Source organism: Lepidothrix coronata, unplaced genomic scaffold (genome assembly GCF_001604755.1).
Source record: "Lepidothrix coronata isolate B3197 unplaced genomic scaffold, Lepidothrix_coronata-1.0 Scaffold103, whole genome shotgun sequence".
NCBI classification, from domain to species: Eukaryota; Metazoa; Chordata; class Aves; order Passeriformes; family Pipridae; genus Lepidothrix; species Lepidothrix coronata.
In genome coordinates this window covers 3,159,285-3,178,528 of record NW_016690283.1, presented here as the reverse complement: position 1 = coordinate 3,178,528, position 19,244 = coordinate 3,159,285, and the positions used below count along the sequence as shown (strand labels likewise).

The window sequence follows — 19,244 nt, the reverse complement described above, 5'->3', positions numbered from 1 at the left end:
TTTCCAGGCATACGTTTGCTAGGCCCTGTGTGGTGGAATCTTTAGCAAACAACATCAAACTGGTGGCACGGGCACCAATAAATACTGAGCAGCACCTTTTTTTAGACTTTGCCTTGTACTCCCTGCCTGATTATGAGTGGTACTCCTTTTTGTGATTAACCTGCCACATCAGGTGGCTCAGTCAACTTGCTCGAGCAACAAGAAGATACGATCAATTTTTTTTTTTAATTTATTTGTGTGATAGAAAGTTGTGTTTTGCAGTGACAACTTTTTAAAGTAGGGAAGGAAGGAACATGAGATATCTGTCCTAGTAATAAAATTAAGAGCTTTTTGTTTGGCAAGTGAGTTACAATCACCCCAGCTCAGACTGACTTTCTGGAGGCTAGTTTCAGCATTCCTTGAAAAATTAACAGAATTATACATTACCTGTGAATTTCAGTGAATATAAAAGTGATCATTCTGATTCATAGTTCTTGGATATTGAAGACAAACTACTTTATGGTTTTACTGAGACCATGAAAAAGGACCAGTGAGGTTCCTGCGTGTCCTCCACATACTTGCAGATGAAAAGCTCTGTCTCACACAGAACAGAAATAATTGGTTCTTTTTATGAAGCTGTTGCTCTTTAGATCACAATGGCTTTATTTCTCAGTATCTGAGGGTTTTGCAGCTGTCAGGTGTTTCCAGCCCTTCATGAGTTATGGACCTGGAATCATTTTCCCTTCTCAGAATTAATACAGTAAATGGCTAAGGCAAATTCTTTAACATTACTGACTTAAGTGGTGTAGCAAGAATATTTTGCTTAGTTCTTCCTGTGCAGTTGCCGTCTCAAAGGCTGAGACAGAGAAGAAGATGGTGAATGCTTTTGTTAAAGTATTGGGTAGTCTGGTGCTTGAAAAATCTGTATGCAAATCCTGGCTTCACTACTGTTTTTTTCTGTGACTTTGGACAAATTATTTTCTTGTTCTGTACATATGAGACATGAGAGTACTATCTCATTTTTAAGCGTGGTGTAAAAATAGATCTTTAAGTACTTGAGGGGTCATGGAGGCAAGAAATGTCATCAACCAAAGGCATGCCATTTTATCACCATGCTTGTGCATTGCTGTAAAGAAAAAATCTTGAAAGGAGAGGATTTTTCTCTATGTCTCCTAGTATTCCAAAAGCCCACTTTCAGCACCACTGTCTGAATCTGCCAAGCTTCTGGCATTGGGTACCTGAGTGAGATGTTGTCTTTTGGGTGGCAGGGCTTAGTTTTGGTTTTGCTGACTTCTGTAATTATCAGGACGCAGGTGGGAAAACTTGCAGCATTCATTTTTTCTGAGTGTTACCATGCCTTCTGCATGTGCTTGGCCTCTGTAATATTTTTTCCCCGTCTGACAATTTTCCCTCTGAATAAGAGCAGTAGGGAGTAAAAGATTTCTGTTTTACAAGGTATTTCCCTTGCTTCCCCTTGTGTTCTATGCTTAGGAAGACAGTGGCCTGCAGCGAATTCCCTGCAGCATCTGTGTTATTGCATACACATGCTTGTGACACTTTAATAGTAGCTGTCAGATAACATTAATGTATTGCTGCTACAAATAAATCAAGCAGGGCTACAAGCAAAGAAGTGAATGAGATAGGACAGTCTCGTCCATCACTATCAGACAAGTATTGTCTGCTCACTTCACTGGTGAAATTTTTGGCCGTATAAAGATGTGCTTGATGGGGACACCCAGTCCATAGCCAGAAGCCCTCCTTTCTGTGAATACCCAAAGGGCTCAATTTGTCAGTTATTCAGAATAAGGAGAGGAAGCCTTCTGAAATGTCCTTCAAGACCCTCTACTCTTAAGTCCTGAGGATGGACCTTTTTTTGTGGGTCCCAACCTCATGGTTTCTATCAGGTGAGTCAGCATGATTGTTCTGCTAAACCCTGTGGCAGCAGAGGATATTGGTCCAAGACTGTGCAGGTTGCATTGAACAGGCACTGATTGCCTGGCTCAGGTGGGTGGTCAGGTAGACCCTGAAGACTGAAATCCCTGGCTGCCCTCCTGGCCCTCTTTCTAGGAAGTCTGTAGCTAGTGGAGCTAGCCACCAGAAGAAACAACTGAGTGAGGGAAAAGCAGTTACACTGAAATTCCTCCCACAAAATTATAGCCCTCATCTGTCAGTGTGCTACCACTTAAGGATCTCTGTTCTGTGGCTCTCTTTATACTTTGGAGAAATTCATTAACTTGCCACTGATTATAAAAGGCTCTTTATTTGATAGTGCAGATGTTTCCAAACTCAGGAATGCAAACTCTGCCTGGAATACTGTCTTCCTCCTACTACTCTTGAAGATCCTGGAATTATCTCTTGCATTTTAACACTGTATTAGAAAATTGGCCAGCGGTAACTTGCTTACAGCTGAGATTGCAATATACTCAATGCACTGCCTCTGCAGGCTCTGCAGACACACTGGGAGGAGAGGTTTGGCATTTCAGAGCTGGCATAGTGTGGTTGGAAAATTGCTGTGTTAGTCCTCCCTCCATAACACTTGTTGACATAGTTTTATTAGGCTGTGATAGACTACAGGGAAATATAGATCATAAACTTAATGTATACCAGACCACTGCCTGGTTTCTGAAAAGCATTAAAGTGTCACTTTGAGTGACTCTCTGGTTCAGATGAGTTCTTTGCAAGACTGCTCAGAAAGTTTCAAGGATTTTTTTTTTTTAAAGACAGAAAAAAAACTTCTTGCAGAAGCAGTTGCTTTTACTGTGTGAAGGTGGAAAATTATTTCTTGATGATCCAGCTGTAGAAAGAAGCATCACTACTTTTTTTTTTTTTAATTTATACGTGATTGTCGTTTTCTTAAAATTCTCTCCATGACAAGTCCTTTGTAGTTCCTTAAACTGGTGAAGGTTTTATTATGCTGAATTTGACAGGTTAATGATCAAGTAGGAAATAATTTAATGCTTGTTAGTGCATTTTCCGATGATACAAAATTAACTCTATCCTTTCTACAGCTAGAATCAGAAACTTAATCCAGAGTTTGGAGATAGGGCAGAGATTGTACCGGGTAAGTACCGAGAAGACTGGCTGAGGTCAGTCAGTGCTCCCTCCTCCCCTTGCATGTTGCATTTAGGGTAGTAAAAGGAACGCTAACCGTCATGCTGAAGAGTCAATACCAAAGTAATGGGATTTTGGAGGAATATTGTGTGGGTTATTAGAGTGATAGATTGGTCTAATGTAGGATTTCTTGAAGTATCTCTCTCTGAAGTCTTGGGATTGGAGTTTTGCCTGTCTAGCAGAGGTAGTGATACGTGGTGGTTTGGGTGCTGGTTTGGAAGACTGAGCCTGTCTGAAGCAGACTGCTGCCCTTTTTTTTGTTCAGTCATTAGTTTCCTTGCTGGCATGACTATGAAACCTTGGTTTGAATGGGAACCTCTGTGATATGGGCAGTCTGTGACAGTGTGATGAGGGAAGTGGCATGGACAGCAATGCTGACATGTCACTAATAATAATATCAAAAAGCAGTAAAGCAGTAAGAAGAGCAAAGGCATTTAGTCTACACTTCTGCTTATGATTTTGAGAGCAAAAGAACTCACAGCTTGTTTCCAGTCCTTGTGCTCTGTGTATATATTTTAATAACTTATGTTTTTCCTGTCTGAACAGAGCAAAGCCTGGAGAACAAGCTGTTCTTCTGGAATCCTTTAGTTCATTTATTCCCAGTAGATTTCAGTGGGAAATAAAATCAACAGCCTCTCCTCTTCTGAACAGTGACCCTCACTGTGTTTGTTAATACCTCTCAATGCCTGTCTCCATCGAAACTCAGGATATAATTGCTCAACCAGAACATGCAGGGGAACAAAAACTACAATTTTCTGAGCTTTAAAAAAGTACATTAATTACATTTGATTTTGGATGCCCAAAGTAAATGCTTTACTGTAGAAGCAGCTCATTTGTTTAAACTTGTTTTAGAAATTTAACTTTTCATACAGATACTGAGTTTTAGCTCCTAAAAACACCTCATCAAAGCATCTTGATGAACCAGTGACAGCTATACACCTGAAAAATCTCTGAGTGTGTGGGCAGAAATGCCAAAAATTGATTTCCCTCTGGGGCCAGGAGAAAAAGGTAAATTTTTTTAATATTCTGGTTGAATTTGCGTTTGACTTCCCTATCACTTCATGCTGCTTAAATGGATTAGTGGCTGAGTCCTGCAGCACAGGATCTGGAGAATATTTCTAATGCACATGCCTTGAAAATGCACAATATGACTTTAAATCAGGTGCTGAAGAGCAAGTAAAAATGGATTCTCTAATGCACAAAGTGAGAAAAGGAAGCAATAGTCCAACAAAAGACAGGAAGGACTGATTTACCAAACTAAATTTGGAAAGGGATCTGGTCTAATGAGATCTGGTGAGTAAAAGGTCTCTGATAAGTGCTAAAATCCTGATTGAATCTTAATCCTAGAGGTCTGGACTGTAAGTCCCTTTCTGTATACCTTGCCAAATAGAGAAGGACTAGAATTATACTCAGGTGGGCAGAGAACAGTGTAGTTGAGGCCAGCAGATCAGAGCAGACTGTGATGGAGGGGGTTATGTGTGAAAAAAAGGGTTTTTTTAGAAACGTAATAGTTTTTTTAGAAGATAAACCTCCCTTTGAAAATTGTAAAAATTAGTGGGAATAACTTCAATGTTTACATAAATTCTGTTCTGTGTGAATAAAGTACTTGTGACAGTGTCAATATTTTATGGATCTTAGCACAAACAGATTGACTACATGAGGTAAAATGTCAAGTCACAGCACAATATAGAAGGAGCTTAGTTCCTTCATCAGTGGTGATCTCTGCACATTGAGCAGGTGTCAAATGTAGTTACTGAAAAATATTGTGGTCGTGTCCATGGTGTGTATTAAGGACAGAGGTGAGGGTGGTAGTCTGAGACTACTGTCCACTTGCCTAAACCCTTTCTCATGTGTAGGGTAAGTTCCCACATTGTCCGTCTCCTGTGTTGTGTCCTTTATCAGATATTCATCAGTTGGGTGTGGTAAAAATTGAAAGAGTTTTGAGGGACCAAAGTATTTATTTGCCTAGTGCTTGCTGGTGATGGATTATTGTATAAGAAACACTGGAGTACAGAAATAGAAACCTGACATACTTAGGTGAGCAGAAATGTAGAGTTGCCTGTCTTTTTAATCATAAGATAGCATGAAGAAATGTGTGTTGTCTGATACAGCTGTTACAGACAGAGCAGCTGAAAAAGGGACTTGATGGAACACTTAGTGGATGAGATTTAACTGTAGCTGGGCTGAGGCAATTCTGCAGAGCAGGGGAGGGATTGGGATGCCATGGCATAGGTTATTCATCTCCCCTGAGAGAATTGCACCTTCTGTTAAAAGATGATTTTCAATGTCAGCAATCTTTGACTGCTTTCAGACGCTTTTAGGAATCAATGTACTTGAGCACATTTTCCATCTGCATTCAGACCAAGGGCCAAACATTTTCTCCCTGAAGTGGAAGCTGTTCCTGCCAGGTGCACCTTTTGTTCCTTTGCTGCTGGAGCTGATGTTCGGCACTCAAACTGAGGAGCAGAGCTGAGAAGGCATACTTGCAAAGAGGCACTTCATGATCAACCAAGTTGTTTTACTGTTCACTGTCAGCTACATTGACTCCAATTCTAGCGACTTTTAGATAGTATGTAGGACAGTGGACTTAGAACAATGTACACTTCAGGTCTGTCTTTTCTCTACCCTTCCCTTCACCCAAGAAATCACTCTGCTCACATTCCTTGAGTTAAAGAGAGGCATGGAAAGTAACCCAACTTTATTTTCCTGTTTCAATCTGCAATTCCCTTCCTTCTTGTGGATTCTAGCATTTTAATTCTTGTTGTTTAGAACTGATGTATGCATAGTTTGATGATATCTAGCATCCAACCCATATGTAGTGGTAGGAAATGGTGGGGAAGATAAATGTGCTCCTTGGAGTCCAAGTCCTGGATATTCGCTTTTATCAAATACATATTAAAAGTCCAATAAAATACAGTGCTGATTTTCCAACTAGTTTCTCTTTCAAAGGAGCCCAGCTTGTTCTGAAGTAATTAAACAACCATTTGTAAGATAGTTCTTTCTGATCTGTGCAGCGCTGATAATCAAATATAGTAATTTTAAACTGTAAAAGTGATATATTAAGGGCAAATTGAATCTCTGAAGTTGGGCACTTATGCTTGGAAATGTGACACATTGCCTACTGAGCCTTGTTTGAAGCAGGTAAAGACTTGCCTGTGAGCTGATGAATATTATTCAGTATTTATGTGTTCCCTGCATTCTCAATTCACTTCTCTGGTTTAAGGCAGTCTCAGGACAAATACAGTGTTTAGTACTTCCATTCTCTGACAGCAAGGGGTGGCAACAAAGATCATTTGGTTCTTTGCAAATCTGCCAGGTGAAGGGACTATACATGTAATTTGTTATTGAGCAGAAGATATTTTTGAGGCAGAAAAAACAGTGCGGAAAAAATAGTGGTTTGATTTCGGGTTCTGTAAGAAGGAAATATGTAACCATTCCAGAAAGCCATTTGTGCTTCTTTGTCCATAACTTACCAGTCCTGGTATTCTGTTCTGATCTTTTCATCTCCATTTCCCTCTTCTGTCCCGTTTAGTTTGGGTTCTACCTCTTCTGAGATTCCACTACACTCTCCCTTTTGTCTCTCTCTTTTTTGTTCTTTGATGTATTTTCCAAACCTACAAAGACATCATGAACTTTTCACTTAAATATAAATGCAACAAGCAAACTGGTGGATAATAACCACCTGGGAAATTGCTGCACAGGCTCTGGTAATAATGAAAGCATCAGACAAGCTTAGCAGTGGTCAGTACTGTTTGTGATGCCTGGCATTATGCCAACAGCTTAGCATCAGATTGCTGAAATAGTTGGTTTTATCATTTGATTTCTGCTTAAAGTTTTTGAAATAGTTTCTTTAAAAGGAGTAGGGTTTGGAGGTTTTTTCTTTCACAAGCAAAGAAGATATGTCTGAATCAGTGTAGTTTGTGTTTGATGTTCTCAAAGAGCAGTTGACTACTTTTAAAGACAGTCTTGTAGACATCAGTGGATGAAGGAAGTCAGTGACAGAAATTACCCATTTAAGTCTTTTATCCTAGTCTGCTCTGTTTCTGTATTCCCCTGACTTTGCATTGCATATCTGGAATTGTGACTTTCACCATCCTTTTAGTTTTTCTTCTATTTTAACAGCTCTGCAGCAGGATGTGCCAGTCATCACTGTCAAGGACCACCTGCTTTACCTTTGAAGAGATATCGCATATTTGCTTAGGACTGATTATCAGAAAGCACAAAGAAGTTTGCAATGAAATAACATCTCAGAGATATAATTAATCATTTTCTCTGGTTCTATCTGTCTTAAGTTGATACAGTTAAACTGATAAGAATAAAGAACTGGTTCTAATATCTTTATCCTATCAAAAGGGGCTTAGGAGCTCCCTATTAGACTTAGACTGACAAATGCAATCACATTGCAGTAGCATGGCAAAGTCTATGGTTTCAAGCCACAGTCATGGATCTTATCACATACTGAAAGATTTTACTCTATTTTATACCACTTGGTTTTTTTAAAAATTGTTGTTATCTCTTGTTAAATTCTTTATTCGTGTGGCTCTCACTTCTCACACAATAAAGCCAATAACTGTACACGTTTTTCAGTAGACAGCAAAACCTCTCTCAGCTATGTTTTTTGTCTTTAAGCAATTATTTATTCAGTTATCTTCCACATTTGAAGTACTTTTCATAAACTCATTTTGTTTTGAAGTGTACTAATAAATCTCCTCATAATACAAGGGCTGATTTGTGAAAGGCTTACTAGGCAAGGCCAAATGCACAGGAACCGTATTCTTGGAAATGAAAAATCTAATGCTGTGACTAAATATTTAAGGACTAATGCAACAGATAACGATGACAGGGAAAGAAGATTGCAAGGTAATTTGTTTATTGTCAGTATTGTCCAGTCGAGGAAAGTGTCTCTTTGGATCCTACATATAATATAAGAAAAGCAATTACTGCTGTTCAGTGGCCTTTAGACTTCAACAGAATTGTGTTATCAGTTTTTGGTTATGACAATTTTTTAAGAGGCTAGGGGGAAATTAACTGCACAGTCCATGAGGTCTTTTAAGTCCTGTCTTGTCACGTTACAAAAAATTCTGAAAATAAGTACTCCCTGTTTTTTTCTGTCTGTCTTCCTCAGATGAGGTTACTTTAAATATTCATAATTTATTGTTTTTCAAAGTTCAATTCTGTGGTGTACAGTATCCTCCTGGGGAGGTTAGTATGATATTCGGTCTATTTTAAGTTCACCTCAGAAAACCTATTCAGCTGCATAATCTCAGTAATGATCTTTGGGAGAATAAAAGTACATGCTCAATTACAGGCTCAAAATTTTCCACTAGCAACAGAAATTTGGATTTAGTTTCTTTGTATCCTGCCCAATTCTCAGCTGACCAACCTTATTTCAATTGCCAGAGTTCAAAGACTCTTCCAAACTGTGCATCTGCAGCAAAGTGAGGTTGATTTGTTTTTCTGTTAAACAGTGCAATTTTTACAGTGTTGTAATTCCAATATTTTAGTATATTCATCTTACACGTTTGACAGTGAGAAAAAGCAGATTTAAGATTCCAGTCAAAATATCCTTTGGCTATAGAATATCTTGATTCAAGAATCCATCTTCCTGTCATTCTATAATGCTTACAGAAATTAATGATGTGGTCTCATGTTGGATAATATTTTCCATACATAAGCCTCCAAAGTTTACCTTGAAATGTTTTCCTTCAGATACTGCAAAGCAGTTAAAACTTGTAAAGTATGCTCCGAAAAGCTCAAGTAGTAGCAAGTAACCAAATTGTTGAAGCTGTCAGAACAGAATGAGGTTCATCTTGGCTAATTTAACAATAGTCATTCGGTTTGATCCTGGAATTATGAGGCCGTGCGTTTGTGGGTGTGTTTGGGGGAGGACAGAACTGGGGAGCTGAGAAGGAAGTCCAGGGTGGATAATAACAAGATTTACTGTATAAGAAGGCAGAATGGAAGACATACGATGAGGGCAGTAGTGCAGCTCCAAAGGCACAGAGAAGAGGGGTTGTGTACAGTGGAATAAAGGCAGACTCAGTTGTGTTGTGTAATTTGTATTATAAACAGAGCCGGTCGTAACCATGGTCATTGGGTTCTCTTACACTTGTCTTTATAAACAGTTCTGAAGAGTCTTTTAGAGCTTCTCTATAAAATCTTTATTACATTACTGTAGACCTTTGAAATTCAGTATGACAAAGCTGAAGGCCAAGGAATGTGCCTTCAAGCTGATCATTGTGCTCAGTTAAAATTTGGTTGGGAATTTGCCTACTGAGTTTTTGTGTTGTTGAAACCAAATCTGTTTTAGAGATCAGTATTCTCAGCTGCTCAAGCAGCCAGACCATGAGACATGATAACGAATCTCAGACTTGTATGCAACCTCTCTCATGCAGAGGTAAGCCTAGTTTACTGTAACAGCTGGCAAAACCACACATTAGCCTTTAAAGGAGAGTATTCAGTTGTGATCCAGCCAGACCCCTTGACTTGCATGTTAGTGGTGGCTAACATACACAATCCCTGCTATCTGCTATGAATGCTGCTCCTTCACCTCATGTGGTACAAACCACTGCTTTAGTTCAAGAGTTCAAACTTTGATGGTGGTGCTTGGCAAATTTTGTTTATTAAAAATATATGTTGGGATAGGGATGTTAATAGGAAAGAGCAGAGCTTGTGGGCAAGCTGCCCCATCTTGATTTGAAATCTAGCAACAGAAGAAGAAAGGATGTCTTTAAATCAAAACCAAAATATTCATCTGTATTCCATTCTTTTTCCAATTTTACATTTCTTCCCACACAAACAAACAAAACCAGCCTAACTCACCACCTCCCAAAAACACACATTCTAAATGCTTGGGAAATAGCGATTTTTATATCTTACAGACCATATTTAGGGCACTCATTTCTGCCTGCTGAGCAATTGGAGAATGTTCTTTTTTCCCAGATAAATAAGACTTTCATGTAACTACATAAATATTTTTGTTTTCCCAGTGACCTGGAGGTGACGCCTGTGCTTAAAAATGATGATGGAAGATAAGGGGTGATGCCTGTATCTGAATCCAGAGCTTCCAGAAATATTCCCAGAAACACTAAGGACGAGGGTTCACTGCGATGGGGACGAGCAGAGGGGTGTTCATCTTCATGATTTTGCTTATTTAGCCAGACATTTTCTCTCATAGCCATTGAATGCAACCACAGGTCTGGGGAACGTGCTTCTCTGTGCAGTGTGTTTGCTGGCAGTGTGTAAGATGTTGGGAAAGGCAGAGCACCCCTTGACAGGAGCGTAGGGAGGGGAGGTAGTGGAGCCATGGAGGTGACTGTAAAGAACTGGGATCCTGCAGGACAGGCTTCAGAGGTCTCTTCTCCTGAGGTCGCATGGTTGGTGTGGCTGCCAGGCACAACCCATTCCAAAGGGAAAGTAAACAAAATCTTGCTCCCTTCATGGCTCAAATCAACTTATGTATTTGCTTGTTGAGTTAGTTGGTGTATATTAAATGGAGTTTCATGTGTGTTTCAGTGTAGTGGACTAATTCTAAGAGAGCCAGATAGAAAACCTAAGCATTTGTCTTCCTTCCCTCGCATCTCTTCCATCAGGTAGGGAAATAAGTAGGATATAAAAGATGAATCAAGCACATTTTTCAACTTTTCTCCTCATTGATTACAGCTTCCTTTAGCTTCAGTGGCATTGTGGTGATTCTGGATAACCAGACATCTTAATCCAAATTCTATTTGATTACAATATTTTTTTTTAACACCTATTGTATCTTCTTATCTGAACAGCTTCTCCTGCTCGGGAGCACAGGAACAAGTGGGACTGGCACGAAAACAGCTCAAACTCAAATGTGAATACAATCATTTGCTGAACAACTGATTTTACTGAAATATCAGAACTTTGCTTAATTTTTTTAACTAAAGTAATTGTCTAAGTTGCCTAAGCTATCATGCATCTGGGCAAATTTTGTAGAGTTGTCAAAATTGTCTTGACATATTTTGTTGTGAAGATCTTTACCCAACAACAGCTGTGAGTCATGCACAGAAAGTTTAGGAATTTTCATCCACTTCCATGTCCTCAAAGAGATGTACCTAATGTTTGAAGTCCTAGTTGAAGAGCTTTTGTTTCAGTAAGATTGTATTTGGTTGCTGAAGTCTTTGTCACAGAGGTACCTCTGTGGATCAGAAATAAACACACTTCCAGGGAGATGAACTCACTCATGGTACAAATGCATTTTCACTAGGGTCAGGTTAAGGGAGCTGGAGTGTTAAAAAGTTGAAAATACTGCACATTATTGCTCATGAGATTTGTATCAATCTCAGTCCTCCGGTTCTATCATGTTGTTTCTTCTAGAGGCTGTCACGGCAGATTTGTAATGGGACAAACTTGCATCTTGTGCTCAGCTCTCTGTGCTGAGGAGAAGCATCTGGCTGGTGTTCCTTCTCTTAAGAAGCCACTGGATTTGAAGGAGGCAGCCTGGTTACAAAGACTTAGGTGATAATTTAATTAATAAAGCAGGGGTTGAATTGTTAACAGGGGAAAGGAAAGGGGAATGTCCCTGTTTCAGTGGAAGAAACCTCCTCTGAGTTGTTTCAGGGTCTCACTCTTGCACCCAAGGACCACAGGGTGTTTCCCCTGGAGTGGCAGCTTCCCATGTTAGCCATGGGCTGTCAGCTTGCTTCACCCGACTCACCATCAAGGATCCTCACGTGAAACCAGTGCTGATTAGTAGCTCATAAAGTATGTTAAGTGTGAAGATAAAGAGAAACTTGGTTGCCACAGAGATTTGGTGACGATGGGTGATAGACTCGAGAGTCTCCTTCCTGCTGTTTTACTGCTAGTGAAGGGCAGCACTTCCTCCTCACCAGCATGTGCCACCATACCGAGGATGCTTTGCTGGGATCGTGATAATGTTCCAGGAAATTTTAGACCTAGAAGTACTTCTTTTAGCTGATGTTACGCCAAGATTTGGTTAGGACAGTACACTCTCCTCTTCTTAATCTTATCGGTCAGTAATGAAAGAAAATAAGATCGCACTGAAATCCCAGCAGAAAAATTAAGTAATGAAACAGTGATAGGGAAGTAGAATTTATCCATTTGTTGTAGGATTTTTTCCTGTTGAGAAGCTTGCTAAAAATATATCTGTGTTGGTAATGTTTTTGTTTTGTTCTTGAATAAAAATAGGATTTAAAAGCTTTAATTATTTAACTGTATCTCAGGGAAGCATTTAAACTTTGGGCACTGGCTTCAGTAGCACTGCTCGTGTGTGTAAAGTACACTTAGAGAAGCCTTTGGAAGGTAGTGGTTGTAACTGATTTTCTGTTCTGCTCAAGATCCAGGTAGTGATTGCTGTACAGCAGTGCCAGAACGGAGAGAGAAAGCATCATATAGCAACTTCAGAAAATTTGTTCTTAGACTCTGGTTTATTGCTGTAATCTTTTGATGTTGCAGTTATTTCTCAATACTCAGTAAAAGTACTTGTCACATTTAAAATTGAAACCTTCTTTACTGGCCAAGCACTGGGAGAAGACCATATGACTTTAACTGTTCAATTATCTTTCTGGCATAATCTACAAGTTTTCACTGTCTTAGTACTCTGCTGATTGTAGCTCTGGAAATGAAAGATGTTGTATATACAGCACAAATACATGAGTAATTTGATCTTGGAGCCAGCTGATGTTGTCTTTTGTTTTAATTTTCATTATGCCTTTGGCGGTGTAGCTGCTTCAATTTTTTTATTAGACAGTAGTATAGAGAAAGGCAATAGAGGGTTAATTGCTGTTTAGGGAAAGTGTTTAAAAAACAGCACCAGCTATACCTTCTAACAACAACGATTTCTCATAATGTTTATGCTTTTTATCTTTAGAATTTAGAATTACTTCCAATTCATGATTGCATGTACAGGTGCAGTAGAAATATCTTGGGTAGTTAGAGCTTTTGTAGTCATCATATTTTTGTTCTTACATTGTTTCAGGTGAGTATGCAAGATTTTATAATGATTTTTCAAGGTTAAAAAAGGAACTCTAAAAAGTAAAGCTAATTCACACTCTGGAAATAAGGGATACCTGGTTTGTTGTTTGCTGCAGATTGTTTTGCATGACTTTTGAATCTCCATGTATGTGCTTTATTTCTCCTTGTGACAGTTTTACAGGCCCACAGTAAAAGCTTAAAACATAATTGTTTTCAAAATAGGACTTCATGAAAAAATCAAAACAATATTTTTATTTAAATGAAAAATAAGTAGGAAAACAAAATACTGACTAGTGGTGATGGAAACTAGAGGAAATAGCCTAATGCTGTGATCTCAGAGCAGAAATAAGTCTGAGTCTCTACAAGAGAAGTGGACCAGCGCAGAGTAACTTGGCAAAACACAGAACCTGTGATTTTTATAATAAGCAGTGATATTGCAAGGAATATGGTCCACCTTCCCATGTCAGTAGCCAGCTTTGTTTGCTCTGGCAGAGGTAGGGAACTAACAAAATTTATCTTGATGCTATTTCTCCTAAGCAAATTGTTGTCTCTTAATTACATATTGAATAGCATCTGGTGTTTGAAGAATTATCGAATAGAAACACAGCAGGGAGAAGTATGGCAATATTGATGCAAGCTGATACTTTTTCTGGTTGTGGTGGTTTGGAGGCACTGCCCTGAACTGAGACATCCTACTTCTTCCTCAGCCTGGCCTGAGGTGCCCAAAACATCAATTTTGTAACGATGATGTCAGGCCAAATTTAGCACTCAATTTTGATTTTGTAATACCAGGTTTTCATAACTCCTAGAACATGTGGAACTAAACTGTTTCCATCTCTTTATTCCCTTCAGTTACTAAGGGAAAAAATATTGAAAACAGTTTCCTGCGGGAAATTCAACAAAAGCGTTGCAGTGCTCTGTTTGTGCGATGAAATCAAAGCGACTACAAACTGTCTGGTCTGTTTTGTTGTCTGAGATTGAGTGATCTATTATTTCACTGGAAATAAGGAGTCACAGTGGTTTTTGAAAACCTCTCATAGTACATAGCTTTTCCTTAGGTACTGAATCACCTTTAAAGTACTCTGCCTTGGTAACCCCAGGAGAACAGCATTTCTCTGCCTCACACAGGTGATGTAAGAGTGAATGTGTTAGTTTATGAAATACTCATATATGGCAATACTGCAGGCAGGTTTAATAGCTTATCTAGGAGCTATACGTATGTTAAATGGTCTTTTATAAACTATTATTTTCCAAAATCAGAAGGGTAGGAATCTTCTTACTCTAAATCTCTGGCTAGTCAGGGGAAGGAAATCAACTACAAAACAGACCATTCTGTCTTTCCATTGCCTTGAACAGCTCTTCAAGCACAGATTGTCTGAAATAGCTGCCATAATATGTTTTTACTTTTCAGGCCATGGAGCTTAGAGAATCAGTTTTTTAGTATCTACATCATCTATTTCCTCCTGGGACTGAAGCTGGTTACCATAGCAAAATGGCAAGGAAGCTGCTAAGCAAGTAGTACCATTTGGCAAATAGGGTATAAATTTATTTTATTAAGAGAGAGGACTGTGAAAAAAACTTAGTGGTGTTAGATTTTTTTTTTGTTGTTGTTTTTTGGTTTTTTTTTTTTTTACTTTATTGTGTTTTAAAATACCGCTGTAGAAAATGATTGTGAACATATATTAAACAAAATGCTCTTGCTCACTAACAAGGGTGGCTACAAATAGTAGGAGCTTCAGTTTTAAATCTCTGCAGCTCTTTGATACTTTCACAGAAAAGTTACACAGTAACACAAAAATTACACAGTAATTTCCCTCCTTATGTTTCCTGGTGTTGCAAAGATGCCATACTGTGAATTAAATGAGCTTCGGCTTAACAGAAAAAATACAAATACCTGTCCCCTGCTACTTAAAAATGACATTGCAATACAGCTTGAGTTCCCATTTGATGAAGCCTGGTTATCCAAGTCTGTCTTGGAAATCAGTCTGCAAAGTCCCTTGGGTTTGTGTAAAGTGACCTCAGCAAATGTGGAAAAGTTACTGCTTTGTGTTCCAAAAATGTTATCGTTGATGTCAAGTCTGATGATGTTTTTTGTACTCCCCGTTGACGATGTTGGTCACTGTACAATGTGAATCACGTGCCTTGAATAGTACAGCTTGGCTTTTTAAGGCATCATCCCAGCAACAGTATCGTTGTGGGTGGACTCCAGTTTGTTGGCACAATACCAATTTGTTGAGACAGACCAAGGAAGAGCTTGTTTTCAGGACTGAGGTGTTCCTCTTTACTGCTGGGTTAACTCTTGATATGTTGCCTGTCATCTAAACCACCTGTTCTGGGTGCAAGACTCGAGTTACCATTTTGAGGAGTTTCTTTTGGGTTTGTGCTAGTGCCTGTGAGTGAAATGAAGCCTCAGAGTCTTGGAATTAAAGCAGAACACTGCTTATATCCCTTTCCCATGTGCTCAGGATATTACCTCAAGAGTTAAGGTTCAGGTCTCTCATTTGACTGAAATATGCTGAAGCTCTTTCTGGGCGTGAAGGGAAGTCAGGATTGTTATCACCTTGGCCACACCCAGTCCTGCAGCTTATGTGATCATTTGGTTTGCCTTGGTGAAGAAAGGACATACTTTACCATGAATGCTACATGGTTACAGAATATCGTGGACAAGCTCATCGCTGGCTTTTACTGAAGTTATAGAAGTGAACACAAATCTACCCATTCCAATTACATGCAAAACAAATATTGTTAACTGTTCTGAACAGAAGCTCTTTAACAGCCATAGACCTATAGATAGAGAGATGCATTTTCCTGCTGTTTTATATGCCCTGTCAAATTTTCTTCTTACTGCGCATCTGAATAGCTCCAGTGGAGAGAGTCTGGGAGTCTTGCTGTAATCTGGGTATGCAAAAGATGCTGTTTAGTTTTAACACCTTTGAGCCCATGTTAAGCATATTTAGCTTGTAGAAAGTGCTGTTCACTGGCTGAGAGTGTCAATCAGTGTATCCGTGGAGTGGGAATCAGAGTAACTCCTAGAAAAACCCTGTTCTGACTCCCTTTTTAAGCTGTTTCTTCATTATAATAAGTACTGATACGTTTTTTATCCAGTGGGGGATTTTTCATCTTTAAAAATTATCATTATTAGCAAAAAATTACCATCAAATGCCATGAATGCAGCAGTGGGTTAGGGTAACTGGGCAGGATCTAGGTGGGGGTTGACTGGTGTCTGAACAGCTTGAGGGGAGAGATGGAGGACCTTGAATCTGGCAGGATTTAGCTAGTCTCAGAAAGAACTGAGTGAGAATATAATTGTGAAGGGAGTGTGTGAGTTTAGGATCAGGACTTATTTTATATCCATGTGTATGACCTGTGTCTTCAAAAGCCCTGTCTCTGTGCGAACTGTGGACTCTGGAAGGAGAGAGCAGTCTGTAGGGGTTGAGAATAATATCCTCCTTGAAAACCAGTTATCTGCAAATACATAAACCTGCCATTGGTGATAATCACCTGTGGGTGTCTGTAACCTGCAGGTTATTGTACTGTGTAGTGTGGTACCCAGGTGCGGGAACTCACTGCGGGGACGTAACCCAAAATACAGCACTTGGATTCAGGAGCTTGGGAAGTTGGAGTGTTGCCATCTACTGGCAGCCATCCACAGAGAGATGTCCCTCATCTGGCTATAGTTTAAGGTGTTGCTTGTTTTGAGCTGAAAGGTGATGTCAGTCTGTTTTAAGTCAGAGTTGTTAATAAAAGAATTGTCTCTGTCCTTAGCATGTGGATGTAGTCCAAGAGTTAGAGTAATCCCAGCCAGACTTTTTGGAGAGGTTGGTGCTCTTGGGATGTGGGTCCATGTTTGAGATGGGGGCAGCTCCTCTCTCCTGCACAGTGTTGGGGAGTCCTGAGCACCTCCTGTGAGCTCAGGACTTGAGGGGTGCTCTGCAGCTCTCCCACCCTTCAGATCCTGGCTCTGTATTTTCAGGGAATGGGCTGGTCTGGAAACTACTTTTTTTTATTCTGCAAGTAAAAAAGTAATAAAGGCAAAGGATATATTTGGACTCATTAGGGAATAGACCAAATATCTGTATTATTAAGAATCTTGCGGGTCTGACAGTCTTTCCCCCTAGAAGAGATGAGAGGTGCTTCAAATAAATCTGCCCTCAAAGGGAGATACGATACAGCTTGTGTGGGTCTCAAAAAGTCATACTGTGACTGACCTCTGTCAAGGGAATTGTTTACATTATGCCATCAGAAGTGGTTTTGAGCAGTTTGCTTCTACCAAATGTCACCAATGGGGATTAATTTTTTTTTTCCTTTTTATTAAAAAATAGTTGGGAAACAAAAGATTGCAACACAAGTTTTCAGCAAAAGTTATGTGACTGCTTCCTTACTAAACATAACCCACATGGTAACAGAAAAATGATGTAGCTTTTCCTTCTTGCTTGTCCAGCTTAAGTATGCTTCAGATTTAACACCTCTTTCTGTACTCATGTTCACAGAAATGTAAAAAACTTATTTTTTTATCTAGTACATTAAAATTTTGAGTTGGAACTAGATTAAAAATACTACTTCAGTTGCCCTTAAACCTTGAGAATAGTAGCACTTTACCTTCAGTTTTTTAAGCACTATTTCAAAATAAAGGTTTAGTGTACCTTTGATATGTTTTTGAGCCACATTTGTGGGTACACAGACATGGAAATATTTGTGTTCCTCTGTCAGATGTGTCAGCACAAGTCATAGGTGACTTTTAGTGGCAGACCAATTATGCATTTTTAGATAGATTTGTGTCACAGTAGTTCCAAGATAATGGATAACCAAAAGCAAGATTACAGAAGTACCAGAGGAATTGTACTTTTTATCAGTGAAGTAATACACAGTGTTAAGAACATATATTTGAGGCCATATATATGGAAATTTTATGTTTTAAAGACTAGAGAGGTAAAATACACTGGAATTAAGAGCTTGAAATTTAAATGTGTCTTGGATTAAGGAGTCATGGAAGGGGCTGGGTTCTGGCTAGTGTTTTGTTACCAATGGCAGTTTTCCAAAGTGTAACCAAGTATTTTCCCCCCCCTTTTTTTTTTTTGTTGCAGCTGGTCTCCAATGTTCTCATCTTCTCCTGTACAAACATTGTAGGCGTGTGTACCCACTACCCAGCAGAGGTGTCCCAAAGACAGGCTTTCCAGGAGACCAGGGAATGCATACAAGCCAGGCTGCATTCTCAAAGGGAAAACCAGCAGCAGGTAAGAGCAACAATTGGAAATAAAAAATGAAGTTGTTGAAACAGAATCAGCATGCAAATTGTTCCCGTAGGGTGGGATTTGCAGGCTTCTTGCTTCCTGAGTAATCCAAGCAAGAATAGGGTGATGGTAGAGGACAGGATTTTTAAAGGTTTGAAAGAGAGCTCAGGGGCATAGTTCTTCCCCAATACCTTGATGGACTTTTCCGGAGGCATCGGCATATCCTGTAGTATGTGCTCAGCGGGTTAAAATTACACAGCACACAAAGTGTCTGCGTAGTTTTTTTGCACCCATCACTGAAGACGTGTTGAATGCAGATGTAACACACAGGCTTTGGACTGACCTTCTTTGTAAGGTCAAAGCATGGTGTGATTGTCAACAAAGCCACTGGCAGCAGGTAGCTGTGAGTCAGGTTTCAGAAGCGAAAGGTAAAAATTGGTGCAGAGAACATATTGTTCCTTGATGGCTCCAAAGAGGGTCCTCTTCCTGCATTTCCCAAAGGTTCCTATCTGGTTACACCCTTCTGTATACCTTATTGGCCTCAAATGAATTGTGTTTGTTCAAAGAGTAAGATTCATCACCAAGTTCATTGGTTTTTTGCTGTAGAAAGACCTCTTGGTGCCAGCATACAGCTTAGTCGTCAAGGGTGCTGAACGTATCTGCTACCCTAAATCATTTGTGGGTTCTCTTGCAGTGAGTCTCTCGTGTCCTCAGAATTAGACAAAAAAGAAGTTTTGAGGCAACTTAACTACTCCCTTTCTAACACACATCTCTGCCCTGCAGTACGTCTCATAGTGGTCAGTTCGGTGCAATTTAAAATTAATTATGAAATGGGATTTCCACTCATCCCTTGGGAGATATCTCAGAGCTTGGTTGTGGGTTTGGGGAGAGGTCAAGGGAATGAATCAGCTGGAGAGTATTTGAATCTCTGTGGCAACGCAGCTTAATTTTCCTTCATGTCTC

At 39.5% G+C, this 19,244-nt stretch overlaps 1 protein-coding gene across 2 annotated transcripts in view; it reads left to right on the top strand.

The window, feature by feature from the left end:
* The window catches only part of ADCY5 (adenylate cyclase 5), a 208,345-nt gene that overhangs the window by 104,125 nt on the left and 84,976 nt on the right, over positions 1-19,244 (top strand). For both annotated transcript variants that reach the window (XM_017823584.1, XM_017823585.1), the window contains one exon: positions 18,135-18,284. In XM_017823584.1, coding sequence (XP_017679073.1) covers positions 18,135-18,284 — 150 coding nt within the window. The remainder of the gene's footprint in view (positions 1-18,134; positions 18,285-19,244) is intronic.